The following is a 25,940-nucleotide window of genomic DNA, read 5'->3' as shown; positions in this document are numbered from 1 at the left end:
CCTGAAATTACCCAGATATTTAAATTTTTGTCTCAACAACCCAAAGACATAAAAGACTTAACCAACGATTTTGAAACATTTGTTGTCCTATTATACGACAAATCGTCATCCAGTTCAAGCAGAGATGTGTAGAAAGGAGCTCTTTACCAAATAGGGGTGGTCCATTGACAAGATACCACCAACTAAAACAGCCTTGGAACAATGTGCATTGCAGTCTGCATATCAAGCTGGATATTGTTGGGGACATGTTTGGTCAAGCAACCTAAGTTGCCAGATCCAGGAGCTTGGGGTTGGCACAAAGTTGACGAATCAACTTGAAAACTTATTTGGACTAATCTTCCTGAAGCTTCTGCAATATGCAAGGAATTATTAAACTGTTCCTGTAAGAACTGCAATACCAGCCAGTGAAAGTGCAAAAAAGTGTTACTAAAATGCACAATGCTGTGCAAGTGCAATAACTGCAAAAATGTTGATGTGTTTGAAAAGTAAATGTAGTTCACAGCCAATACAATGAAACCTGTTTACTTCACAAACCAATGAACAAGATGTCCCTGATTAACAATGTTAAATGAAAAATTATTAGTTTACATTAATGTTCAATTGTAAAAATGCATACATTTTTAATGCATAAGCTAATAAATGTAACAATAAAAAGTGTCATTTTTATTTATGGCCTTTTTTTATATAGTCATCATATATGGCCGCCATTTTGAAAACAGTGACCATTAAGTTTGGACCCTACCTTAAAAATTAATCTTACATATGTATAGAGCACTTATGGAAAGTGTCATGCTTTTTTTCCAGAAATGCATGGTTTTCCCACTATCCACCCCACTAGTCACAGTTAACTGGGGACAGGAAGCATTTTCCTTCAGGGCACATTAGCACTACTGAGGATAGGGAGGAGCTGGAATCTTGTCAGGCTGTGTGTATAACCCACTATTTAAGCCAAAAGGGTGCATCTTAACTTCCTGCAAAGGAGACAACCCTGGCATTGATGCCTCATGGGGCCTTCAGATACCTGCTTATAGTCCATTGCAATTCACTAACAGGAGTAAAATCTTTTGTCACACCCTTCAGTTTACAGAGATCTGCCAACGATTATTGAATTCATATGATACCCACATAGATGAGCTTTTCTCCGAAATTGATTCTACTGTAGCTGCAAGTCAAGATGTGTTTCAGCAACTAGACAAGAAGTTGGGCCCTCTCATGGGTGAAGTTGAGTGGGAAAAGATACAAATGCAGGTTGGTTTTGGAGACAAAAATGCTCTATCTTCCTTAAAGACCAACTCTCCACCTCTATGCTTGGTTGTAATTGACTAGTAGCAGCATTTTTGTGTAGATTACTCACATTTGTAGCCTTCTCTTTCTCCTCTTATCAATTCAGAGTGGTACACAGGGTGCTCACATTTTGTTCTCTCAGGATAGACAGAGTGCATGACTTCTGCATGGTCAGCTTAGTGGCCTTAGTGAACAGGGAGTTGGACTAATGCTTTTTTTTCTTATCCAAGTGCAGCGCTCCTTCAGCTATACTGTATTTACAGAAAATGCTATCGGTGTGTCTTGTTCAGACGGCAAGGCCAGCTATTGATAGTTAAGAACATAAGAGCCATGCTGGCTCAGACCAAGGGTCCATTTAGTCCAGCGTTCTGTTCACACAGTGGCGAACCAGCTGCTCACAGGAAAACCACAAGCAGGACATGAGCGCAACAGGACCCTCCTGCCCATGTTCCCAGCAACCGGTGTACATAGGCAGACTGCCTCTGATACTGGAAGTAGCATATAGCCATCAGGACTAGTAGCCATCGATAGCCTTATCCTCCATGAATTTGTCCAATCCCTTTTTAAAGCCATCCAAATTGGTGGCCATCACTGCATCTTGTGGAAGTGAATTCTATAGTTTAACTATGTGCTATGTTAAGAAATATTTCTTTTTCTGTCCTGAATCTCCCACCAATCAGCTTCATGGTATGATGCCTTTGGGTTCTAGCTTTTTGAGAGGGAAAAAATGTCTCCCTGTCCACTTTCTCCATACCATGCATAATGTTGTGCACCTCTACCATGTCCCCCCTTACTTGCCTTTTTTCTAAGCTAAACAATCCCAGCTGCTGTAACTTTCTCTCATAGGGGAGTTGCTCCAGCCCCTTGATAATTTTAGTTGCTCTTTTCTGAACTTTTTCCAACTCTACAATATCCTTTTTTAGGTGCAGCAACCAGAACTGTACACAGTATTCTACATGTGGTCGCACCATAGATTTGTATAAGGGCAGTATGATATTGGCAGTTTTATTTTCAAGTTCTTTTCTAATTATGCCCAACATGGATTTTGCCTTTTTCACAGCTGCCACACACTGGGGTTGACATTTTCATCGAGCTGTTCACTGCAACCCCAAAATCTCTTTCTTGTTCAGTCACTGCTAGTTCAGATCCCATCAGCTTATACTTGAAGCATCACTTTACACTTGCTTACATTGAACTGCATTTGCCATTTTGACACCCATACTCCCAGTTTCAAGGTATCCTTTTGGAGCTCCTCACAATCCTGTTTTGTTTGCCAACTTGTACCCGAGGCTTTAACTTCATGAGCAACCTCAGAATTCCCGTATATCTAGCCAGCACGAAATATATTTACCTCATTTGCTGCATTAGCCCTACTACATGATACACCAGAAATCTTTCCTAAATTTTAAAATGTGGATATGCCCATGTTCCATAAATGGAACATTTGGAATAATCTGAGACTGAGTAGACCAGACATGGCAAATTACAAACTTTAGGGCTACAAAAATTAAAGAAATTGGTATAGTCTGTTAAAGATCCAACGTCAACTCTTCTCCCAGCTTTGAAGGCCATAGGTTGCTTCTATTTTACAAACCACCTCACAGTGTTTCAAGAATGAAAATTTCAAAACAATTTAGGTAACTATTATACAAGGTCATTGGGATTTTTAATGCATAAATATAAACTGTTGCTATTTACACTCTCCAGTATTTTCTGAGGGCAACACTACTTTCTGTTTCAGGCATTCCGGCAAGACATCGTTGACTGCCCAATTTGCATTATGCCACTTGTCCACCCCACTCATCCTCAGGATGGACTTCTCCAAGACAGCTACCAATCCTGCACCCGTCAGACTGTTCTGCTCTCATGTTCTCACATGTTTCATAGTACTTGTCTTCAAGCATTTGAAGAGTTTTCCTTGGGAGAAAGACCCATATGTCCTTTATGCCGCTCCTGTTATCAGAAGAAAATTCTTGACTAACAAGGATTTAGTCAATTTTTGCCATAAAATAATGTATTTTTTTTTAAAAATAGCAGAAATAGTAATAAATTTCAATGCATGTTTTATTTTTCATCTCAGCAAGAGCTGTCATTCAAGTGGATTACCCCCTGTGGGTGCATGCATGTGTAAGTCTGGGAAGTGCTCGCTCTGGCCTAAGGCAATACTGACTAGGATGTATTGTTATGACCCTGGGTCTGAGAATATTTGCTGCAGTAAGTATCATGTTCCCATAATCATGAGGGTGGGGGAGAAGATGCATTCCAGGTTTTAGGTCAAACTGGTCCTTGTCCCTGGGCAATGGCTCTTAGGCAACACCCTCAAAGCTGTCTGTGCAAGGGACATGGGGAAAATTATACAAGACAGACACAAAAAGCTGGGTTTTTTCTTCTTTCATCCATTTTCTTAAATCTAAAGAACACAGGATGTGAGTGGTACACCACCAATAACAAGTGAGCCAACATCTCTAAGATTCCTCCCCCGCACCCCACTCATGGAGTTCCCGTAAGTGGGGAAATTTCCATTCTTGCCAAGGAGTGAATAGGGATGTACAGACTGTAAAATCTACTCCGTGTGTGTTTCATGGATTGTCAGGTGCCTTTTGTTCCGTTGTCCACGCACAGGCAGATGCGAATTTTTTTTTTCGTCATGTGGAAAAGTACTCTAATTACTTATATATTTACGTAAGTATTTACATAATTTACCTTAGTACGTAGTATTTAGCATATTGTCTCCATTCCATTCAACATTTCCTCAGCAGAAACTTATGTATTTTCCTAAGAATTTATATGCGTAAATTTTGGGAAAGTAAAAAAATCATCCGGAAGTCCACGGACTCTGCACTGCCTGAGGGGGTCGCTCCGCAGCACATTCCACAGGTCGGACTCTTAGAAATCTGAACTCATTTTAGTCCATCTCAGATTCCTCCAGCATCCCTAGGAGTAAATGCTGGAACTTGCAGGAAAGGCTCAGCCCCCATGTTCTTAAGCAATCTGAGGGATCATTTAATTCTCTCTTAAGGATCTAGCAATCCAGACAAATAATATTGCCTATTTCAGCAATTCACCAAATTCAAACCATTAAGAGATTGTTAGCCTTGCAATTCCTTCGCGTCACCAGCTGAATACTTGCACATGAGTCCTATAGCTGCTACCTGATTACTGATGGTGGGACTATAAGATGCAAATCCTTGGGGGAGATCAGAGCCATCCTTTCCCACAAAAAAAGTTAAGTTCCCCACAAAACAGATCAGGTTAATGACCGAATGCTTCCCCCTCAGCATGTCAGGACAATCCTTTCACCTCTCTTAACCACACAAAAGCCTACCTCTACATACCACATCAGGTAAAACCATCTGAAAGAGCCATCACTATTTTCTCCACTGCACTTGGGAAAAGTAACAGTACTAGGCTCTTTCACTAGGCCTCACCTTGGCACCCAGGGTGCTATACAAAAGTTTTGTGATCCAAGTAAAACGCCTGAACAAAAATACTTGCTTACTGGTGACTGTTGGGCTTCCAGTGGGTTTTCTGTGGTCACAGCATATAGGAAAGCACCCATGCAGACCAGGGAGAATTTCTTAAAGAGCTCTGGAAGAGTAGGAGTGCTACCACACTCACTAACCTGGTATATTTTCAGACGTTGTGTGAGGAGATGGGGCCAGTGCCTTTCATCTCAATTTCGTCTGACAATCAGGGAACGTGACCAGTTACACCCACAGTAGCTGAAGTCATGACCCGTGGGCAGTCTCCTACTGTGACAGTGGAGTACAGGATGTTATCTGCATAGATAAGTTTCTGTTTCTATGGATTTTGTGCAGTCCTAGATATGGGAGAACAACAAGGTCACTTACCAAGAGGCAAGAATAGGACAGTCAAGTTGAAGGCAGCTCACCGATGATGTGGAGATGCTGTGCCTGAAACTCAGATGCCTTTTAAATTTCTAGCAGTATTTTCAAGGTTCTACAATAATGACCCTTGTCCAGACAAATGAGGCAAGAGTTGCTTTAGTCCAACTCAAAACCCTTCTCACCCTCACACCACTTGCTAAAAAAAGCATATATGTCTTCCACTACTTGGATATACTTTCATCCATCCTCCACTTAGGTAGAAAAAGTTCAGGATAGATCAACAGCACGTGTCCAGGACTGATTCTTATAGATTTAATGAGGAGCACACCTGGCCCCAGAAGTATCCTGGTGCCCATAAACCTCACCTATTCACAAGGCTTCATCTACTGCTTCACTGCTACCACTTCCCATTTCTTCTGAAGAAATCGCCAAGGCTCCCTTGCTGGGCAAAGAAAAATCTCGCATCAGTACAGGAACAACTGTGAGGTGGTCTGAAACTCAGGCTGTACTACCATGTCAAATTTAATCCCAAAGTATTTGAAGTCTACTGAAGAGATTTACACTCTGCTCTTTGCACCGAGATGCACCATTACGAAGACTGATCTGAATGAGACACCTCTGAACCAAGTTGTACAAGAACATCTTGTCAAATCCTTTAATCGACACTGTAAAACAGGCAACTGTGTAAAAGATACTGAAGAAAGGTGAAGATAAACATGAAATTACAATCTGTAAACAAAAGTGTCCTAGCGAATCTAATTTGGGAATTAACCCTCTGTCCACTTCAATTTAACTTTAAAAGTTTTATAGTAAGTGTGCTCAGACTTCGCAACAGCAAATCTATCATGGTGTGTTAACACACTGTGCTATCAACCAGTGGGGAAAAAAGCCAAACAGTGGCTCACTTCAAACATTTAACATACGGTTTTGGTCTGGTTTGTTATATACCTAATTTATACAAGAACAGCATATTTGTGCTTAAGCCTCACAATAAATGAGGCACATGGTTGATGTCCAAAGAAAAGCTATTTGTACCTTAAAAAAGTACAGAACACTTGACTCTTCATGACCCAAGCTGCTAGAAATGCATTGCCAATATCCATCAATGAATTACTAACTCCTACTTAAAACACATGTAAGCCTTTATAAATTTTAATTATTTATGATTAGGGCTTTTTAGCATACTTGAAAATAAACCTCATTTGTAGAATAGTTTGCACTAGGAAATAAAATGGCTGTTTCACATGGATAAGGCAAAGAAACAAAGGAGACAATCACATACCATATCATTTCTAGCTGGAGGAAACAGGTACTAAATCACACACACACACACACACCCGGTTCTCTTGTCTCGTATCCTTTTCCACAGTAGTGCCTCATAAATGCATGGGTGCATATTTGGGGAGGGGTAATAGCTGAGGTTGACTTTATTTAAATTTCACAAAGTGAAAGATCATATGTATTCTTTGTACCAATAAGAAACAGACTGCTGTACTGGAACTAGACACATACTAGACTAGATGTATAGGTTCAAGACAGTCCAGTTTTCCTAGTTGGACATGAAAAAGGTTTCCTAAGGTATATCTAGATACATGCCAGTTCATGGTCTGAAAAGTACAGCGGATCCCAGAAGTTACTGTTACTTAGGTAGAGACTTCAGTAGTGAAACCACATATTTGGGAGGGGTGGGGAACCTTTCTCAATGTATCATGAATGCTAACCAATCCAGGATGACCAAGGAAAGCATTTCCTCTCTTGTACAACTCTCCTTAATTGAATAGGAATGTGTACTGGATCCATTCCCAGTGAATTAACTCTTCATTTAATCAAGTTCCACACAGGCGATCCCTCTTGCTCTCCCCAAATCTGGATTGATTGCTCTTGATGTGTTATTACCTTTGAGGAATTTGGATGGCTTCAACCACTCTTCCCCCACAGCACCACCACCAAGTACCCTTTGCAAACATCCCACAGGTGAATTCAAGAGGAAACAGGTGCCTATAACAAATCCTTGATTAAATTCACAATCTTATTTTCTGTATATAGCAGGGTAGCCATGGAGTCACAAATTCTTTCGAACAACTCATCCCTACTTGGATCCAAGAATGGAGCTGTTCACATGACTCAACAGCCCATGGGTTATTTAATCCATGGTGAGACTGCAGCACACGTGGGCCCCATTTTGAATATGAAACCCCGCTCGGCTTGTCATGTCGTGCAAACATGGGTTATGCCAGGGTTATGTGAGGGTTCACCAGGTTTGCACGCTACAAGGCCTGAACGGTGGTTCCATATGCAATCTTGAGTGCTGTGGCTCACCACAGCATCTGTGAACCTGAGCAATAGGCTGGTTTGCATGATCAAAACAACCCACCATGTGCCAGTTCTCGCATGTGCCAGCCAGCGTTTTGCATGTTCAACCCTCAATCAGGGATTATTATGTCCTCTAAACCCAGCCACCATGGGTTATGCAAGGGTTAAGCAATTCCCTCTTGACCCATGGTCTGTTATAGGGTTCGCATAACCCACGATGGCTGGGTTCAAACAACACAACCCCCAGTCAGGGGTTGAATATGCAAAATGCTGGCCAGCACATACCATGGCTTAAACAACCCACTGTGGGCTGCTTGATCATGCAAACCAGCTCAATGTCTTAACTGCAGTAGTTCCGGCGATAAACTGGCTGTGCCAGTCCACTCTTCAACCAAGGGTATATGTGGATGTACATTTTCTGTCTGCATATTACTGGTGTTAAGTGGAGATGTCAGATTACTAAAAAGCATGTAGGGACTGCCTCATGTGATGACTAACTTGGTTAAAAATATAGTTAAGCAATTTCATCAGGGTAAGAGACATCCAAATCCATCCTAAGGTTGCTAGCATTTCAAACTGAAACAGAGGTTTCAGCATTTGAAGACAGAGTTGATTACATCTACAACTTCCACTGTGGCAAATGGCCACCGTTACAATTTATTCCATTTCCTGGAATTTGTCCCATGAAGTATATACCATGTCCACTGCCTATGTTAGTAAAATTGCTATTATCTATTTACTTTCCAAAATTTTAAAGCAAAATTAATTTGTATAAGTATGTGTGTAAAAGCTAAGCAGTAAGTTTCTGATATCCAAGAAATCCACACTGAAATGAAGCAGTGAAAAACATGCTTTGAATCCTAATGAAAATAACATTTTGATCTTTCTTAAGAAGCTGGAAAACACACTAGGCTATCTGGACATCAAAACCCAGTTTAAATTAGAGGCCCTGGATTTACCGAGGTTAACATAATACTGATATTTTGAATCTGAGGTGAAATGCTTGAAGTTGCAAAGTTCCAGTTAATCTTATTTGATCAAACCTATAAAATGACCAGTGTCACTTCATCCAACTACAATCTTTCAGCAATGTTACATAGTGAATAGCCACACTGGTCGTTACAATCTACCCACCTCTACTCACAGTATGTTAGCTAATAAACTCAATTTTAATTTCCTTCAGCTTTATATGTCACACATAGGATTTGTAAACTTCAGAAGTGTGGCAATATCAAAGAAAATTTCATGCTCTGTTAACAATACCATATCTAAATCCCTGGAGAGGAATCTAAATTTTCATTCTAAAAAACTTTACAAGGGTAATCTGCTAGCTCAATTACTTGTTTTCAAAAAAAGACATAGGTTCATATATAATCAACAACTAAGGGTGCAGTCCTATGCATGTTTAGACAGAAAAAAGTCCTACAATTCCCAGCATTCCCCAGCCAGCATGGTAGCTGGGGAATGCTGGGAATTGTAGGACTTTTTCTGTCTAAACATGCATAGGATTGCACCCTAAAGGAATTAATGAAAAAGTGGTACGCTTCAATGAGCTAGAATGCACTGCACACTTAGAAGCAGGCAGTCATTTTAAGACAACACCTGTGAAGTTATAAGCAACTGCCTCCTTTTCTCATTGTTTATGCATGTAGGTGACATCACATAGAACAGGATCAACAGAATTTTCTGCGCACATTATTTAGTAGTGTCTGTGACTGCCATATTGTTAACATATCCCATATGCACAGTTATGTACACAATGGTCAGAGGTCTGTGAAATTACTCTGTTTTCCAAGCTCATGTTTAGCACTGCAGTGTAGGATTAAGTTACTACATAATTCATGAGTCATGATGGAAGTTGTGTCACTGCAGGGATGTTTGTCATTTAGAATTAAGAACTGTTGGTATCTTAGGTACAATCATGGTGCAAACTGGTAGGATAAGCAGATTAATGTATTGATTCTGGACCTTACTGCGCTCTCTATAAGATGTCAGTTTTCATAATGCCATCTTATTGGAAAAGCAACAACTCCAGTGGAGGGTTTGTCATTTCAACTAGCAAGGTTCAGCTCAAGCTCCCAGCCTCATCCTTCAGCAAGGCATTTATGCACAGAAGATTCTTTGCCTTGTATGCTGACAGATCAATACGGAGGTCTCTTCAAAGTGGAATGCAGTTCTCTTTTCAGCTTCCAGGTTTCAAGATGCATCCATCTCTGCACCAGCTGACACAGTAATTAACACGGACCAATCCAAGGAAAAAGAGTACAGTCTGATGCACCCATTGAGTTCATTGTTATCAATGTGGACCCAATATACAAAGAAGTAAAAGCATACAAAAACAAGTGCAATGAGGTGACAGGAATGCCATGAAGTTGGAAGGTACAAGTCTACCAACTACATTTCACAGTGTTTTCTGATGCCCATTTACAGAGGGCTTTGCTGTCTCAGAGTCTCTTGCATTGTGCGAAAGATGAAGTTTGTCTAAACCTGCAGAACAGAGAAAGTCAATGTAAAATTTCTGTTTCATTTCTGACAGGTATGGGTGTTTTTAAAACCACAGTAGTCACTGTTCAAATACATGAACTCTCCTACTGCCTAGTTGAACATACTTCATGTTACAACTTTATAAAGTTTGCCTTTCCTCGCCCCTGCTCCATGTCACTGGCTGCTGATGGTGGCGAAACGCAGAACATCATGATATAAGGTATGATCTATTAGTCATCACTCCCATATGAGCCAGCCTGGGTTTTCAAGATCCTCAGGAGAGCCCCTTATTTCTGTCCTGCTGAAGTCTGAAGCAAGTCTGGCGGGAACTCGGGAATTTCTTCTTGGTGGCTGCTCCCAGGCCCTGGAGCTCTTTGCCTAAGGAGAGCAGTCTAGCCCCATCTCCTTATAAACTGACTCATTACGGATACTGTAAATATGCTGCAATTGGCTTAACTGCTTGTTACTTTTATTCATTTTATTGGTGTGTTTTACCTGCCTGGTTTGCACATTTATTTTGCCGTTTACTTTCATTTTATTGCTATCTGCCTTGAGCACAATTTGGTAGAAAGGCAGGATGCCAATGTAACAAATAAAGTAAATAATTTTCTTCCAGGGAAAAAAATGGGACAACTCAAGCAACACAGAACTATTCTCCACATATATTTTCCATAACGGGTAGGTGCAAGGGTGCAATCCTATGCATGTTGAGACAGAAAAAACAGTTCATCTTCTAGTATCCCCCAGCCAGCATAGGTGGCTGGAGGATGCTGGGAGTTGTAGGACTTTTTTCTGTCTCAACATGCATAGAATTGCACCCTGAATAGTTGATCTGACCCAAGTTTCACATGAGAAAATTGGAAACCTATAGCAGTTATATTATTCTCCCTAGTACAATCTGGTCGCTATAACTCTAGAAAGATTGGTTAAACTTAAATCATGTAAAATATGAATAACACAATTGGAAAAGAACACATTACCTAATGCTTTGAGAAGCTCTTCTCTAACTGCAGAGGTGAACTTTCTAACCAGACACAGGGTTGTCATAATGGCAAAAAGCAGATTGTAGGATAGCACAATGTAGAAGTTTCCTAACCAGTTAAACCTTCCGAAGTCTCCCAGGAGATCAAACCTGGTAATGCCTGGAGAAAGGAGGGGAAGAGGAACATGATTGTTTCAGAAAAATGTCAGATTGAGGGTGATATTTGTTTAACTATGAAAAAAGATATCCTAGTACTTTGTGCATAACTCTTTACACATAACTTGAATCACTGGTGATCATTATTAAAGCTACATTAATACATTATTAAAAATGCTATATGGCATTTTAAACAAGACACTACTTGGTTTAAGACTGTATGTTTTACTTTACATCAGTATTTTGAATTCTAAGATATGCCCACTGGAACAGAAAAAAAAGATTTGTCACAGCAATAGGACTCCTTGTTTATTCCACAAGGGCCAATGATGGAATCATCCAAGCCAAGCAAAAGAATAAAGGAAAGATCTGAAAACAAGCTCAGAAAACCTGCCCAGCACAATGTCTTCCAAGCCATTTCAAAAAGGAACACGATGTCATCAACTTCTTAAGCCACTGACACAATGCTGCAATGCTTGTAAAGCTCCATCTTGCATTCAAATAAATGATTAAGAGTTGTTTTAAAACAGGTGAATTAATTTTCCCATTTGCTTTTCCCATCACAGCAACAGCCTTGCGGCTTTTATCATCCAGAAACCTGCTTTATAATACTATGAAAAGCTTCTATGAATCTGTTTAACTTCTTTCTCTCTTTTCATCTATCCAGTGCCACTGGGCATAACATCTAATATGGTGCATGTTGATATTTTGCAAAGCACAACATGACTCACTGTACCCTAATACACTCTATTAATCCTGTTTGGACAGCTGTGTCTGCACATTTGTTAGCTGTGTTTTTAACTGTTCATCTTTTCTGTTTTATTCTTCCCTTTATCTCTATGGCAAACGATATAGGAATTTCATTTGTGGGCCTCAGAGAAGAAACTAGGGAGTTTTGTCATTAATTTGTTTTCTGCGCAGCAACAACTGCACCAAGCATATATTTCTATATATAAAATTACTATATTAATTTTTATTATTCTTTCTGTTTCTATTTTCTACCAACAGTTCATCTTCACATCAGCATGCTGTGAAATGGCACAGGAATCTGCTCATTAAAGAGAAGAAAACTAAAAATTACCACCAGTCTTGCCCAAAAGCCTTTAGGTGTGCCTAAAATAGCTCTTTCTGAGTCCTAGATACTATTTTCTGCATCAGTCTAACAAAAATCCCAAAGAGTTAATCAGCAGCTTCCAGTCATTAACACAAAATGTTTTCCATTTAGATTTCTCATTACATTAACTCATTATATTTATACACCATGCCTCTTAAAAAGTCTAGAGAAGCTCAGAAGACTAAAAAGAAAATCTAAAAGATGTGGCAGCAGGCAAACCTCCTTGGGAAGGCATTTTGGGGGTGGGACAAAGGCTCCGTCTTCAGTCACAACCTGCCATTTCTCAGAAGGCCAGGGAACCCACGGGAGAAGCTCAGACAGTATCTTCAAGTGACTATCTGGGGAAAGGCAGTCCTAGCCTGCAAATGACTTAAAAGGTCAGAAACTAAGAGATCTGTGCTCAGAAACTGACTAGAAACCAGTGCAGCCTCTTTCAGCACAGGCAAGTATGATCCTACCACCTAGCCCAAGTTGTCCTTGCACCTGTATCCTAAACTATCTGTAGTTTCTGGATTGCACTGGTGTAGGGAAAACATATTGGTTGCAGCTGCTTTTCAAATATCACAATGAAAAGGCCATATGCTATACAAATAATTTCTTTATACAAACAATCTCTTATTCTGGCTAAGAGAAAGTGGCTTTTCAGAAACTAATTAGGTTCACGGCTATGAAGGAGCCCAAAGCTGGGCCACCCACATCCAGATCTACCCACTGCACTTCACTGGTTTTCCAACTACGCTCTTTTACAAGAATGATTATCTATATCCCTTTCAATTTGGTTGCAGTACTGAAATCCTTTGGTTGCCCTGACATCTGAGAAGGACAGAAGATTGTGATCCTATTAATTCTGGATATTGTTGCTCAGTTCTTTGACATTAGGGTGTAAGGTCCCACAAGGTTCTATCTTGTCTCCCACACTTTTCAACATCTACATGAAACCACTAAGTAAAGTCATCTGGGGATTTAGGCTGAGGACCCAACCATCTCTCTCCTTTTCCACCTGACTGAGGGGATGCAGTGGAACTGTTGAATCATTATCTGGGACTGATGATGACTGAATGAGGGGCAATACATTGAAGGTACAGCAGGTGGGTAGTCTAACCAGGCAAGTGAAGTTCAATCGGTTGACTTCCTTTAAAGCATCAGGCTTGTAGTGTGGGGGTATTAATTGATCAAAATGTCACTGGAAATTCAAACATCTTCTGTGACACAGAGTGCCTTCAGCTGCTGCAGCCCCTCTTGGCCAGCGAGTGTTTGGCCACAGTTATCCCTGTTCTGGTAACTTCCAGCTATAACTGCTTTAATGCACCGTATGTAGAGCTGCCTTTGAAGACTGCTCAGAAACTGCAATTAGTTCAAAATAAAGCTGCTAGGTTGCTAACTGGGACCAGTCAATAAGAGCAAATGTTTCCTTAACAAATTCTTTTTTAATACTTCATTAGCCGGCCCAGGCAGAAAAATACCTTGAAGAGAGGGTAGAAATTCTTTTAACAAACAATTGTTGTCAAGACCCAATCCCCAGGGCTGGCCAATATAGAATTCTCACTGCCTAGATTTCCTCCTTGCATGAGTAAAAGCCACTATGGAAGGCAGTGGGGTGCCACCAAGCAAGTATTTGCTGACTTTTCCCAGAGTCTTTCCCCCAAACCTCCAGTGCAACAGACTCACCAGGACCAAGAACATTGCTGCCTATATGTATGTAACCCCAGTAGTGATACGCTGACATGGGAAGAATGATCAGGGTCTCCATTGGCTTAAGAAATCTGTGTATTGTGTACAAAGAGCTGTTTCATTAAGACGCTCACACTGTACCTAGATTTTCTCTTCTAAAAAAATATGACTGAATCAATTTACTGTTCTATAGCAGTAACATCAAATGGAAAACAATTCAATAAAGATTTTCTAAATAAAACTTACCCAGTGTTCTTGACATAACTGGCAAAGCTGAACTGAGGACTAAGATAGAAACACAGTTCCCAATTATCTGTTGGGAAAAATATGCTATTTCAATTAAAAACAATGACTTTGATGAGCTCTCAATAGCAACTGCTAAGTTTACTAAGGGCACAATCCTATGGCCACTAGACAGTGTCTAGACAGCCATAGGATTTTTCAGTTTCTGGGAACCAAGTTCCGAGCCAGTGCTCCAAGCTCAGTTCCCAGTAGCCCAACTCCCTACCACCCCCCACCGCCTCGTAGGAGGCATGGTTGATCCCCAGGTCCGCACGCGTAAGCGCAGTGCAGAATGGCCGAAAAGGGGGCATTCCTGAGGGCAGGGAGGGGAGGTGACTGTGGAAGTGCCATTACGATGCTTCCTATGCACTGCCGGGTGTCCGTCCATACCCCAGCCCCACGCCGACGCTCCCTGGTTTGACAGCCAAAGTTGGCCATCTAGCCACAAATGCAGGATGGCCGGAGTGTGGAGAAGATCCCCTCCACGCTCCGTCCACCTTGCACTGGATAGGCGGCTGCCTTCGAGTTCGGAGGCGGCTGACTATCCCCATAGGACTGCACCCTCCTGGAGCATGCAAAACACATCAGCTTTTACTGATTTATTTTACAGCCTGCCCATCCCAAAGGTTTAGGCCCTCTTGCTTCTACTGCACTGCTTCAGTAGTGCTGTAAACCAGACAAACCCGCCTGCTCTGAAACTTCCCAAAAAATCTCAGGGACTTTGGAAGTTGGCATATACTGTATTATACAAACATAAAGAAAGCATCTTAGCACCAATTTTGGTCATAGGTGCTTTTAGACATAACTGTATTGGTTATGGCAGCAAGTCCAACTGGAGAGGCATCAGGCACCTGCTAATTAGGTTCAGGTTTCCAACATCTCTGCATCCAAGATGACCCATTATTATTATGCCCCAACAGTTATAACTGCATTTAGTCTCTGTGTCAAAATGAACAGCAGGTTGGCCTTGTTTCTTAACTCAAGGGAATCTGAATGCCTATGAGAACACTTCCAGGGCAAAAGAAGGATGCCAAAAACCAGTAATGGGTTTCTTCTTGTGTGTCAGAGTAGGGTGGTGGCTAAACGCGCACATCATCATCATTATAGACTTATAAATAGGGAAGGAAAGAATGGACTTCATCTGGTTTGTGTCCATTTCACATGTGTTCACTATTACATCCATTTTTTTATTTTAGAAAAAATCTTAAAACATCTGAAGTGAAACCAAATCTAAATTTAAAATTATGTGTGTGTGTTTTTAAATAAGTACTTAGGAGGAGGTTCAAGGGTTGCCCTTATTTTTTCCTCTCTCTTTTTATAAAGTTTCAGGTAGGTAAAATGAATGGTGCCTGGTGTGTGGGTTAAAAATGCCTGAGAAATTGCTCCAGGAAGCAGCTGTATGCCATCACGTGTTGTCGCGTCCTGGTAACTGTACAGAAAAAAAGATGGCTGCTCCCATTGGTACATGGGTACAAATACCCAGGAAGGAACAGCACATGCTGACATATACCTGCTTCCTGGAGCAATTTCACAAGCATTTTAACCCAGCAGCAGGCACTGCACTTTCAAGCTGCTCCAAGAAACTGCGAAGAAGAAAGAAAGAATTTTTTTTTTAAAGGCAGCCTACAGACCACCTCATAAAACTGTAGGTAGTTTCAACATGTGGCAGAAATGTCCCTAGAACTATGAACTAATCAGTATATGTTCTAATCCGAGCCCTGATCTGTTAGGTGTGAATCAGCTAAGTTTGTTCCAAAACACAGAGGAAATGAAAACCATAAGCTTCCCAACTTATAAAGTAAATAAATGGTCTAAGCACTGTACAGAGAATAAAAGATAAGACAGTTCCTTCCCGCAGGCTCACAATCTAATAGGTACAATACAAAAGGCCACTACTAGAAGACACACCTAGAAGCTGTTGCATGTTCAGGATTGATACATTAATGATGGACAACTTAAATGTGTAATGATGCTGAGCATATATATATATAATAGGTGCAAATTGAACTGAAGACTTCATTTCTTTCTTCAGTTTTGCAAAGATATGAATACATAGCTGCCCTTATCAAACCTTTAGGCACAGATTAGCTCTTGCATATTCATTTCACGGTGGCTTAAAAAAAACCCCAATATTCTTATTACATTTTCAAAATAGACAAAGCAATGCAAATAAACCAGTACAACGCATTATTAACTTGTAACAATGAATATACACCAGAATCTAGGTATACATACAGTTTTGTGCAAGAGATAAACCCTACAGTTTATGCTAATATGAAGATAGAGAGCAAGGCAGGCAGGCAAAGACAAGCTCAGGACCAGCTCCAGCTGGAGTGTCCCCTTCCCCCCACAGGGACATCTACCAACAACTGCCCTTGTTTTTTAAAATGTATTTTGATGTTACTTGTAAGCCACCTTTGAAATATTTTGATCCTGAAAAGTGAGATATAAATAGCTGGAATAAGTAAACAACATTAAAGCGCTATTCCATCAAAGAGGACAACAATCTTGAGGGCTCCCTCCTAAAGGAGTCTAAACACAAATAATTTGCAAAGCTCTAAGTGCATGTCATTGGCTTACAATTTCTTTTTCCAAAATGCTGTACATGAAAGGGCTGAGCAAACATAATGGGACTACTCAACAGTTTTAATCAAGGATCTTCTATACTGTTTACTTTCCCACTTCCAAGAATTCCTGGCAAGATGAAAGCAAATCCAACCCACCCCCATCCCCACACCCCACTCCACCACTTCTTGGAATACAATAAAGACCTTTAAGAAAGAAAGAAAGAAAGAAAGAAAGAAAGAAAGAAAGAAAGAAAGAAAGAAAGAAAGAAAGAGGGAAATCTCAAAAATGTATAAGTTTCTGGCTGCATATTTTGCTCTGTATATGAGAATATCTTTTTAATAAGTATGTCTGATGTATGTCTAATTCTTCTAAAGCCACCATAGATATTTTGGAAAGTCAGAGTAGCCTCAGAATGAAAAGTGTTGCTCAATAGAACCAGTTCCTATTTAGTTATTCAAATTGAATGAATTTTCCTGAACTACTTGTAGCAACCAAATTCTTCACATTTCAAACATGCCCTTAAAGTAGAGCTTGCACAATCACAGTTACACATTAGCAATACATTTCCCTTTAGGGAGGGGAGAAAACCCTTCACCAGATTTTCTATGGCTAGTTAACAATTCCAGGCTTTTCCCAAGTGTATGGATGCCATCCAAACTAAACAGAGCCCATCATTTCTTGCTTTCCTTCTTCTCTGCCTCAGTCCCATTCAGCAGTCTGAAAATCTTCCAGTCTGTTTACGCAAGTTAGAAATACTAATCACCACCAATGAACCAGAGTAATTACCATTGGAGAAAGTCAGGTTTGTCTTGGATGGCAGAAATGGACAAGGAGAAGGAAGAAGGCATAACCATCTCAGACGTTTACTTACCTTTGTCATGGTTGTGTCATCCTTCCTGGGAATGAAATCTCCAAAAAAGCGTAGGCTATAGAAGCCAACGACAGAGGAAACCATAAGATAGCTGTGAGAATCAAGGAAAAAAAGAACCCCTAAAGAATGCAAGTTTCAGACTCCTAGAAGTCTTAAGCACCACAAAGTGTGTGTGGGGGGGGGGGAGGGGGGGGGGAGAAACAACAGCCACTTTTGAGTGCATGGGAATGGCTGACCTGTCATTTTCTCTCTTCTAGGCAAGCATCTTAGTAAATTAGCAGCGTCCCAGAAAATTAGACAGAATACTTGTTAACAGACAGGAACGTCTACTGAAAGAAAGGATACAAAATCAAAATGATCTCGAGTGCTGCTCCCACGAAACCAAACGTGGATAGAGAGGCATTTCCTATGCCAGGCCCCTGAGAGAATTGAAAAAAAAATGTATTACACAGAGAGTGCTATTCTTTTTGGCCTACACAAAAGCTTAGCGCTTTGGACAAAAGTACTAAAAATGAAGTGTTATGAAGAATCTTATTCTGATAATTTTTATGCTAAGCGAATCTCTAACCATTAAGAATTGCACAGAATGTCAAGACTATAAATATGAACCAGACATTCCAAAATATAATTCTTATTTTACCTATATGAGCTCCATTCAAATACTTCATTGTGGGCATTCAGAACAAATGTCAAAATGCCCAAATGACTTGATGGCAATCAGAAGTCGCTGTACAGGGAATCGAGGGAATATTAAAAGCAATTTGTCCTGTTGGCTAGTGGAATTACTACAACAAATACACCTCTTTCTAAACCATTCAATACAGTAATAGAAAAGCCTCAACAGCCACAATCTAATGAAGTGATAGGAACAGAACGATGAACTGTGTGCACAACTGGAGCTTGGTTTAAACTTGTTGCTGATGCGGTTCCTGCTGCTAAAAAGGCAAGACATTTTGAACAGCTTTTTTTCAGCAGTGGGAACTGTTATGGTGACGTCTAAAAAATCCATTGTTAACCTGCGCGCACGTGCTGTTGTTTCAGACCATTTCTAAGAGTTTTGCTGTTATTCTATTTAGATGTGTTCCATACTCCAAAGCATGTGTGAAGCACCCTTGAGAAGGGATATTATGTGAAAACATGGCTGCATGACTACTATCAATCAGGGACAGAATTCTTTCCTTTAAAGACAGGCCTCTACGACTGCAATTCTACACCCATTTTCCTGGAACTAAGCTCGATTGAACACAATGGGACTTACTTCTGAGTAGACACGTACTGGTTGTGCTGCAGTTAAAATCACACACAAAAAATACTTTACCCTTGACCCCTTTGGCATTGCGGTTTCATCAACCAATAGGCGAAGAATATTGCAAGCAACTAAGAGGACTGAGATTGCCTACAAAAGAAGCAAAAACATCCAGTCATTAGTGAAGGCTGTATTTCACATCAATGAGCATTTTTTAGGTTTAACGGAAAAGTTCTCTCTGTATTGGAGAAGAAAGACAAAGAAACAGCAATTTCTTATATTTCTGACACTCAGCTTACACATGTACATGAAACAGATCACTAACCTCAAGAGGACAGGTGGGTTTTAAGTAATGGGAGGAAGTTAGAGCTTACCGTTTCAGTTAGCAGCAGTATCATTACAGCTGGATACACAAGATTCCTCTCCCATGCAGAAGCCTTTTTCCGTCGTTCTTTAAGAGGAAAATAAGTAAACTTGCTATCTTAAGGTGGCCCGAGATAAATATTGTCTTTTCTTATTTTGAACATTAGAAGCTCTCTCAGATGAATCTCAACCACACAACTAAAAGCGGTCCCAAGAATACTGTAAACAGGACCACTGTGGAAACCCTAGTCTACCTGTGGTTTACTCGTAGAACAATTATCCTACCCTGCTAGGGAGTAAACTGCACATGCATACTCTACACATTATTAAATTGTCCTCAAGAATGATCAGTGAAGGCATGGACAGGATTTATTTATTCATTTCATTCCTATACCGCCCAATAGCCGAAGCTCTCTGGGCGGTTCACAAACATTTGAAGGCATCAGCCACTACAACCCATCTCTCCAGAATGTTCCCTCATATAAGCTGGCATTGTATGCAAGTACTTTATGCAGGGAAGCATTCAAAATATTTGGTCCTCTGCTTGGAATCTGAAATGGTACACACTTTAACAACAGCTACATCACATGGAGCTTCTGCTTGACTGTTTAGGTCATCTTATTTTAGGTTACTTTATTTTCATATGGAAGCAGCATTTGTATGAAACAACCATCACATCAAAAAAAAAAAACAGTCGGCATAGCATCCCAGGACTGTAAGATGTATTTATTAAAAAAAAAACAATACAACTTTCCAAAAGCAAAGCTCCTTGGCAAATAAGCCACAAACTTTAAACCACCTGCAAATACTAGTGGAACTTCACTAGAAAGTAGTTGTTCCCTCTCATATTAGAACCTGAGCTCATCAAATGAAATTGAAAGGTGGAAGATTCGGGACAGACAAAAGGAAGTGCTATTCCACACAGTACATAGTTAAACTATGGAATTCACTACCATAAGTTGTGGTGATGGCCACCAATTTAGATGGCTTTAAATGGAGATCAGACAAATCCAAGGAGTGGCTACTAGTCAGTGGTAGATATTACCTCCAGTATCAAAAGCAGTATCGGAGGCCTCTGTGTACCGGCTCATGGTGAACACAAGCGGGAGGATGCGGTTGCCTCCATGTGCTGTTGTGTGCTTCCCAGCAGCACCTGGTGGGCCACTACAGGAAACAAGATACTGGACTGCACAGGCCTTTGGTCTGATTCAGCAAGGCTGTTTTTATGTTACAGTGACTATGTCGCTATATCCATCCATAAACAGATGGAACATGAATCAACAAAACACTGAAGAAAACACCTCAAAACAAGAAATATGTACTTACAGGACTGCAGACAGAGTTATGTTAACAAGACTTCCTGGTATTTACAGCAAGATAGTCTTGGAAAAAACTTTTGATTACCTATCTATCGACACATGTCTCTTACACCATCTAGAAAAAGTTATTTTATACTGAATTTAATACACACAGAACATTACACACACAAAAAGACTGATGCAATTACCCAGTTTTGTCTTCATGCTCTTCACGTTATTCAGTTCCTGTTCCAGCTGTTTTGTGTTGTACTCCACTGGGGAAGATACCCCTATTGAAGAAAAAAGACATCGTCATTTAGTTAGGACTACCAAAACAATCCTCAAGTAATGCACAACTATTTTGCAAGCTATGAGAACTACAGATGAGTTCAAAGGTCAACACAAGGTATAAATGTCCTCTGCAGTAGATCTATTCAAATACCAGTGATATCACTGAGAAGTCAAATGAGATTCCTTCTTCTCCAATCATGCATGATATGAAGTACAAAGCAGTGCTCAATGATACTGAAGAAAGCCAGAGGACAACTACGCAATAGCTGCATCTTGCACAATAACGCGCGTCTTTGCCTTCATGCTAAGTACTTTTACACAATTGCATGTTACCACCATTGTGTCTCAAATTCATTTACATAATCGAAGGAGCAACATGTGCTTTAAGGAAACAAGCTCTTAACCAGACCAGCCGCTTGTGTTGCCTCTTTAGAGAAACTGACACCAGGGCTAGGCTTATCATGAAGCAATATGAATTTACCAGCAGTGCATAGATTCAACGCAACCTACAACCTTACTTGTATTTTAAAATGCTAGCCTATTTTTATACTTCAAAGTAGTGTAACATTTCAAAACATGCAACCACGCATCTAGATAGAGCTAAAAGAATTGAGTTCTGGTTCTATTTTCACTTTCTTCTTAGTCCAGACGTAGTTATGAATGAAGCTTCCTTATAAGAAGAAACCTCATAATTTATTATATGAGGATCCAGGTCATTCTATTATCTGTTAGTGCTAGGGAAATGGGAACAAGAAGTCAGCCTAACTAGCATGCTTACATAGCTGAGACTTGCAAAATTCCCTGGAATAAAATAATTTAATATATTAAGACTTACAAAACTACTTGTAATAAAATAATTTTAATATATATTTCTTCAAAATGATTAAAGTGCATCTTTCGTCATCATTTGTACAATCAAGACCAGAACTATTCCTATATGACTGCTTGTATTTTGTACTAGCTTAGTATATTGTTCTCCACAAGGTTTGAACATATGCTGCTTTCTTGGATTAATCTGCATGGGCTGATTTGGGTGCAATTCATGTCCCAAATGCAGACATTTGAGGCCTTTCGCAACCCTCCAATTTAATATTACTGTTCTTTAGTGAAATCCTAGTATCCGTGGTGCTAGATGCCTTAGTCGTGTGAAAAATTCCACAATGCATTTTCCCAAAAACAACTACTTAATTTTCAGTTCAAGAATATAAATTGTATTGTAAATTTACAGGGAAACATAGGATAAAGGCAACTGCCTCTTTAACCATTTTGCATAGTGAAAAGAGCCATAGAGCAACAGGTGGAGCACAAACTGTGAATGCAGTGGGTCCCAGTTTCACACTCTGGCATCTCCAGTTATAGACGGGGCTACGAGAGACCTCAAAGAGCAGCTGCCACTTTCAAGTATGGAATAATGGGCTGGATGTCCAATGGACTCATTCAATATAAGCCAGCTTTGTGTATCCTTAATACAGGTGTCTGGATGCTCACCGTGTTCACTGTATCTGCAGTAATTTTCCCATCAATGTTGATGAGAAATACATCAAATCTTTAATATTTACACTGACAAAGAAATGACAGCTCTTACAACTTCCTCTGAGATGATAACAGGGCAACACTAATCCCAATATTTTTCCAGAGAGCAAGGAAACATTTTAGAGCAATCAAATCAGATCTCTGAAAGGCGGCACAAACTATTCAAAGCACTATTGCCTCTCAACTTTATTTCAAACAAGCACAAAAGTTTAATGTCTACATTGTCTAGCCAATAAATCAAACTGGTAGACAGAACTTGTTCAGACTAGTCATGAAAAATTAGAAGGGATTCTCCAAGAAAACCACAAAGCAGCTCATTTAAGGTCAATTTAACAGTATTATTTTGTTTTTCTTCCAGCCCCAACATAATATTTCAGTACCTCAAAGGAAATTGTAGGAGTATCTATTTGCATTCCCTGTAGGTGATTGGCAGTTCAACACCAATTAGTTCAAAATTACACTGTTACTAGTGCGCAATAAAAACAACACCTTTCATCTTTCTTACATAGGTTAGAATACCTTCAGAGCCAATAACTTTGATCAAATAAGTATTTTTGATCCTGCCTCACCCGTCTCCTTGGATTCAGGAAAACTAATAGCTAAAGGCAACGTTTCCCTTTTAATATAAAGAAGGTCCTAGCTTTATTCTTTTGGTGTAGGAATGATGTGGGTATTGAAATACAATATGCTAGAAACTCTTTTTCCATGGCAGTGTCTCTTCCATAACAAAACAGTTTCTGTAGACCAATAATTGTAGAGATGATTTTTTTCCCTCTCCAATAATTTCCAGTGCCAATAAAGTTATATAAATTATAATGCTACAGGTATACGTGTTTTAATACCTTATGTTATCTTTAAAAAGATTTTAAAAGCACACGTTTAATAGTGAATTATGTTTTTTGCAGTTTGATTCCTAAAGGAACCTATTAAGCCAGCCCTGAAGTAAAAATATTGCTAATTAAAATCCAGCACACAGAAAAGTATGAAGATTATCACTACCAAAGTTCTTCCTGCTTTTCAGGATTAGAGGCAGGTTCCGCAAACCTTCATTATATTAGTATCTGAATTTCTGCCAAAACTGTGATGAATATCTGTCATATGTCTGCAATCTGGTCTTCAATATTCCTTCTTTACTGTTTGTTCATCCTCTATGGCATACAAAGGCATGGGGTTGTATCCAATGATGTCGTTCTGCTAGGGCAAAGCTTCTAGATTAGTTAGACATGTGATATTCCATAGCAGCTTTGAGATAATTGTTCTACAGGCTAAGGAAGCTTCTAAAGAAATGCCATGTTGAGGTCAGGGAATTTATAACATATAACATATATAATATGTTATAATATTTTACATGAAATCTTGCATATTTTATAATGCACAAACCAACTAATCTTTTCGGGAAACTAAGGGAAACATTTTGCATTTTGTGACTCTGGTTCTAAAGCAGGGGTATATCACCTTTTTGGCCCCAAGGATCATATGTGATGGTGGCTTTGGGGTCTGCAGCCACACGCACACGCGCGTGCACACACACATGCACACACACACACACTCCAGCGGTCCTAATACAGATAACTCTTCCCTTGCTGATAGCAGTGGCAGTGAAAAAGCAATCTATGTGAAGATATCTGGGGGAGGGAGTGGAGAGTACAGCCAGCAAAGAAATCGGGGGCAGGGGATGGATTTGGCTGTAGGGGTTCAGGGCATCCTTGGAGAAGTGCAGTAAAGGCCTTGGTGGGAAGTATGCAGCCCCTGGGTTGCAGGTTGTGCACTCCTGCTCTAAAACTTCCAATCCTCTAAGGCAGGGGTGAACAACATGCAGTTAGCAGGACGTATGCCGCCCACCCAAAAAAACTGTTAAGGTTTTTTTTTAATTGGCATCCGTAGTGACTATGAAGCAGCCAAATGGCCACATTTAGCTTGTTTGCAAGCCAAAATTGCCCCTTTGTCACTCCACAGCTGCTACAGAGCACCGGAAGCAAGCTAAAACAAGCTAAATTTAACCACTGTAGGGCTTTATAATGTTCTGAAGAGCTACTCAGCCATTTGCTGCCAAATTTCAGCAGCAAAATGGCAATTCTGACACTTTTCGGGGGGAGGGGGGAGCCCGGTGTCCCCAGACCTCCAGGAGTTGCCCAGCCCTGCTCTAAGGCTTACAACTCTGGACAGAAACAACAGTCTATAACCCCAAAGCTGCTCTTAGCTGTAGGAGCAAAGCAGTTATTCACACCAACAGCAGTTTCCCTCCCACAGAAAATGTCAGCTTCAGGGAGAGGGGTTTTCACTAGGACTGTGGCACAGAGGAAAAGATTAACTCCTTCCCCCCACAGTCCCAATCTGCCCCCCTCCACCCCCACAGCTGTTTAAATGCATAAAAAATGCAGGCATTCATTCATTTTAAATGTTAAATATGATCACACATTTAGCATAACATGTAGACTGACTCTTAGATCCAGAACACACATTACAAAGACTGTTGGAAACAGTTTTCCTATGACAACTGAGCCACATCATAACCTGTAATCTCTGAAATCACAGCACAGAGGCACAAACAACCTTCCAAAAGTAGCAGTGTAGGTGTGGAATGGCAAGGGGACCAACACTACACATTATGGCAGCGGCATTGTGAAACAGTCACATGGGGAGATATTTCCAGCTACTGTTGGGTGATGGTTGTATAATGTGCTACACTTCTAAGTTAAGTGTATGTGTCTATCAGCAGGGAGTTAAGCCACTGCCAGGTAATATGTACCCAGTGCAAATCATATATACTAACAGTGAACTCAATTTTCCAAACATGGATCCTTATGTAGTCAGAACAGCACTATCTGTGCACAAGAAGATTTGGGGGAAAACCAAAGGTTTGCAGAAGTACAAGAACAATCTTTAGAAAACACCTGAATGAAGACTGAGCATCCTCAATGGGCATAGAATGCTGACTGGCTGTTCGACAGAAAACCAGGTGGAAGGGGAAACAGAATGGTGTTTCTTGGAAAAGGGAACATAGGAAACTGCCTTATACTGAGTCAGACCCTGGGTCCATCTAGCTCAGTTCTACAGCTGTCCAGGATTTCAGGCAGGAGTCTTTCCCAGCCCTACCTGGAAATGCTGGGGATTGAACTTAGGCAGTAGTATAGGAAAACTTCTAAGCAACTGAAATATATTCTAGTCTTCCCATTTTATTCCCTGAGAGCAGATAATTCTAAGACAACTGTGAACAGTCAAAATTTCATTAAAAAAAAATAAGACAGTAAACATTCCATAAGCACCACTATGACATGAAATACAGAGCAACAATTATTGCACAGTTGCATGATAACATCAAACACAGAACTTATAATTACGCCACTGTAGCTTCAAAGAAATTCAGTGAACACACCTTTATGTTATAGGTATGGAGCAGTTGCTTTAAAACATCTAGAGGCCTCCTTTCAAATTCAATCTGTAATTCTCTGTATGCAAAATGCTTATAAAAATATAATTGAACAGATGATTGCCTGTGATTGCTGTACATCACCATGACCAATCTTGTGTTCATCCTGCACTTGGTCATTAGTAGTTTATGAACTGCTTAATAGCAGCCCCATTCTATAGCTCAGCTGTGTAAGTGCCAGCACAGTACATACAGACTGATTGTTT

At 40.2% G+C, this 25,940-nt stretch overlaps 2 protein-coding genes across 12 annotated transcripts in view; one reads left to right on the top strand and one right to left on the bottom strand.

Moving 5' to 3' along the window:
• Positions 1 to 3,362, top strand: part of RNF32 (ring finger protein 32) — a 34,396-nt gene extending 31,034 nt beyond the window's left edge. For both annotated transcript variants that reach the window (XM_084859312.1, XM_084859313.1), the window contains exons 8-9: positions 1,081 to 1,248; positions 3,026 to 3,362. In XM_084859312.1, coding sequence (XP_084715438.1) covers positions 1,081 to 1,248; positions 3,026 to 3,265 — 408 coding nt within the window. In that variant the 3' untranslated portion in view covers positions 3,266 to 3,362. The remainder of the gene's footprint in view (positions 1 to 1,080; positions 1,249 to 3,025) is intronic.
• Positions 3,363 to 5,760: 2,398 nt separating this feature from the next.
• The window catches only part of LMBR1 (limb development membrane protein 1), a 104,123-nt gene continuing 83,943 nt past the window's right edge, over positions 5,761 to 25,940 (bottom strand). For 3 of the 10 annotated variants that reach the window (XM_084859310.1, XM_084859306.1, XM_084859311.1), the window contains 8 exons: positions 20,690 to 20,770; positions 19,194 to 19,270; positions 18,892 to 18,969; positions 17,919 to 17,992; positions 17,574 to 17,664; positions 14,099 to 14,165; positions 10,910 to 11,071; positions 9,070 to 9,932 (listed from right to left, as the gene is read on the bottom strand). In XM_084859310.1, coding sequence (XP_084715436.1) covers positions 9,847 to 9,932; positions 10,910 to 11,071; positions 14,099 to 14,165; positions 17,574 to 17,664; positions 17,919 to 17,992; positions 18,892 to 18,969; positions 19,194 to 19,270; positions 20,690 to 20,770 — 716 coding nt within the window. In that variant the 3' untranslated portion in view covers positions 9,070 to 9,846. Of the gene's footprint in view, positions 8,868 to 8,987; positions 9,933 to 10,909; positions 11,072 to 14,098; positions 14,166 to 17,573; positions 17,665 to 17,918; positions 17,993 to 18,891; positions 18,970 to 19,193; positions 19,271 to 20,689; positions 20,771 to 25,940 lie in introns of those variants that run through there. The other 7 variants (XM_084859301.1, XM_084859305.1, XM_084859303.1 and 4 more) reach the window with 6 other exon arrangements.

The sequence above is a fragment of the Heloderma suspectum genome, chromosome 5, assembly GCF_057233095.1.
Source record: "Heloderma suspectum isolate Gila_16-S chromosome 5, 16-S_ref, whole genome shotgun sequence".
Lineage (NCBI taxonomy): Eukaryota > Metazoa > Chordata > Lepidosauria > Squamata > Helodermatidae > Heloderma > Heloderma suspectum.
Note: the sequence above shows the minus strand (reverse complement) of the source record. Positions and strands in the feature narration are given on the sequence as shown.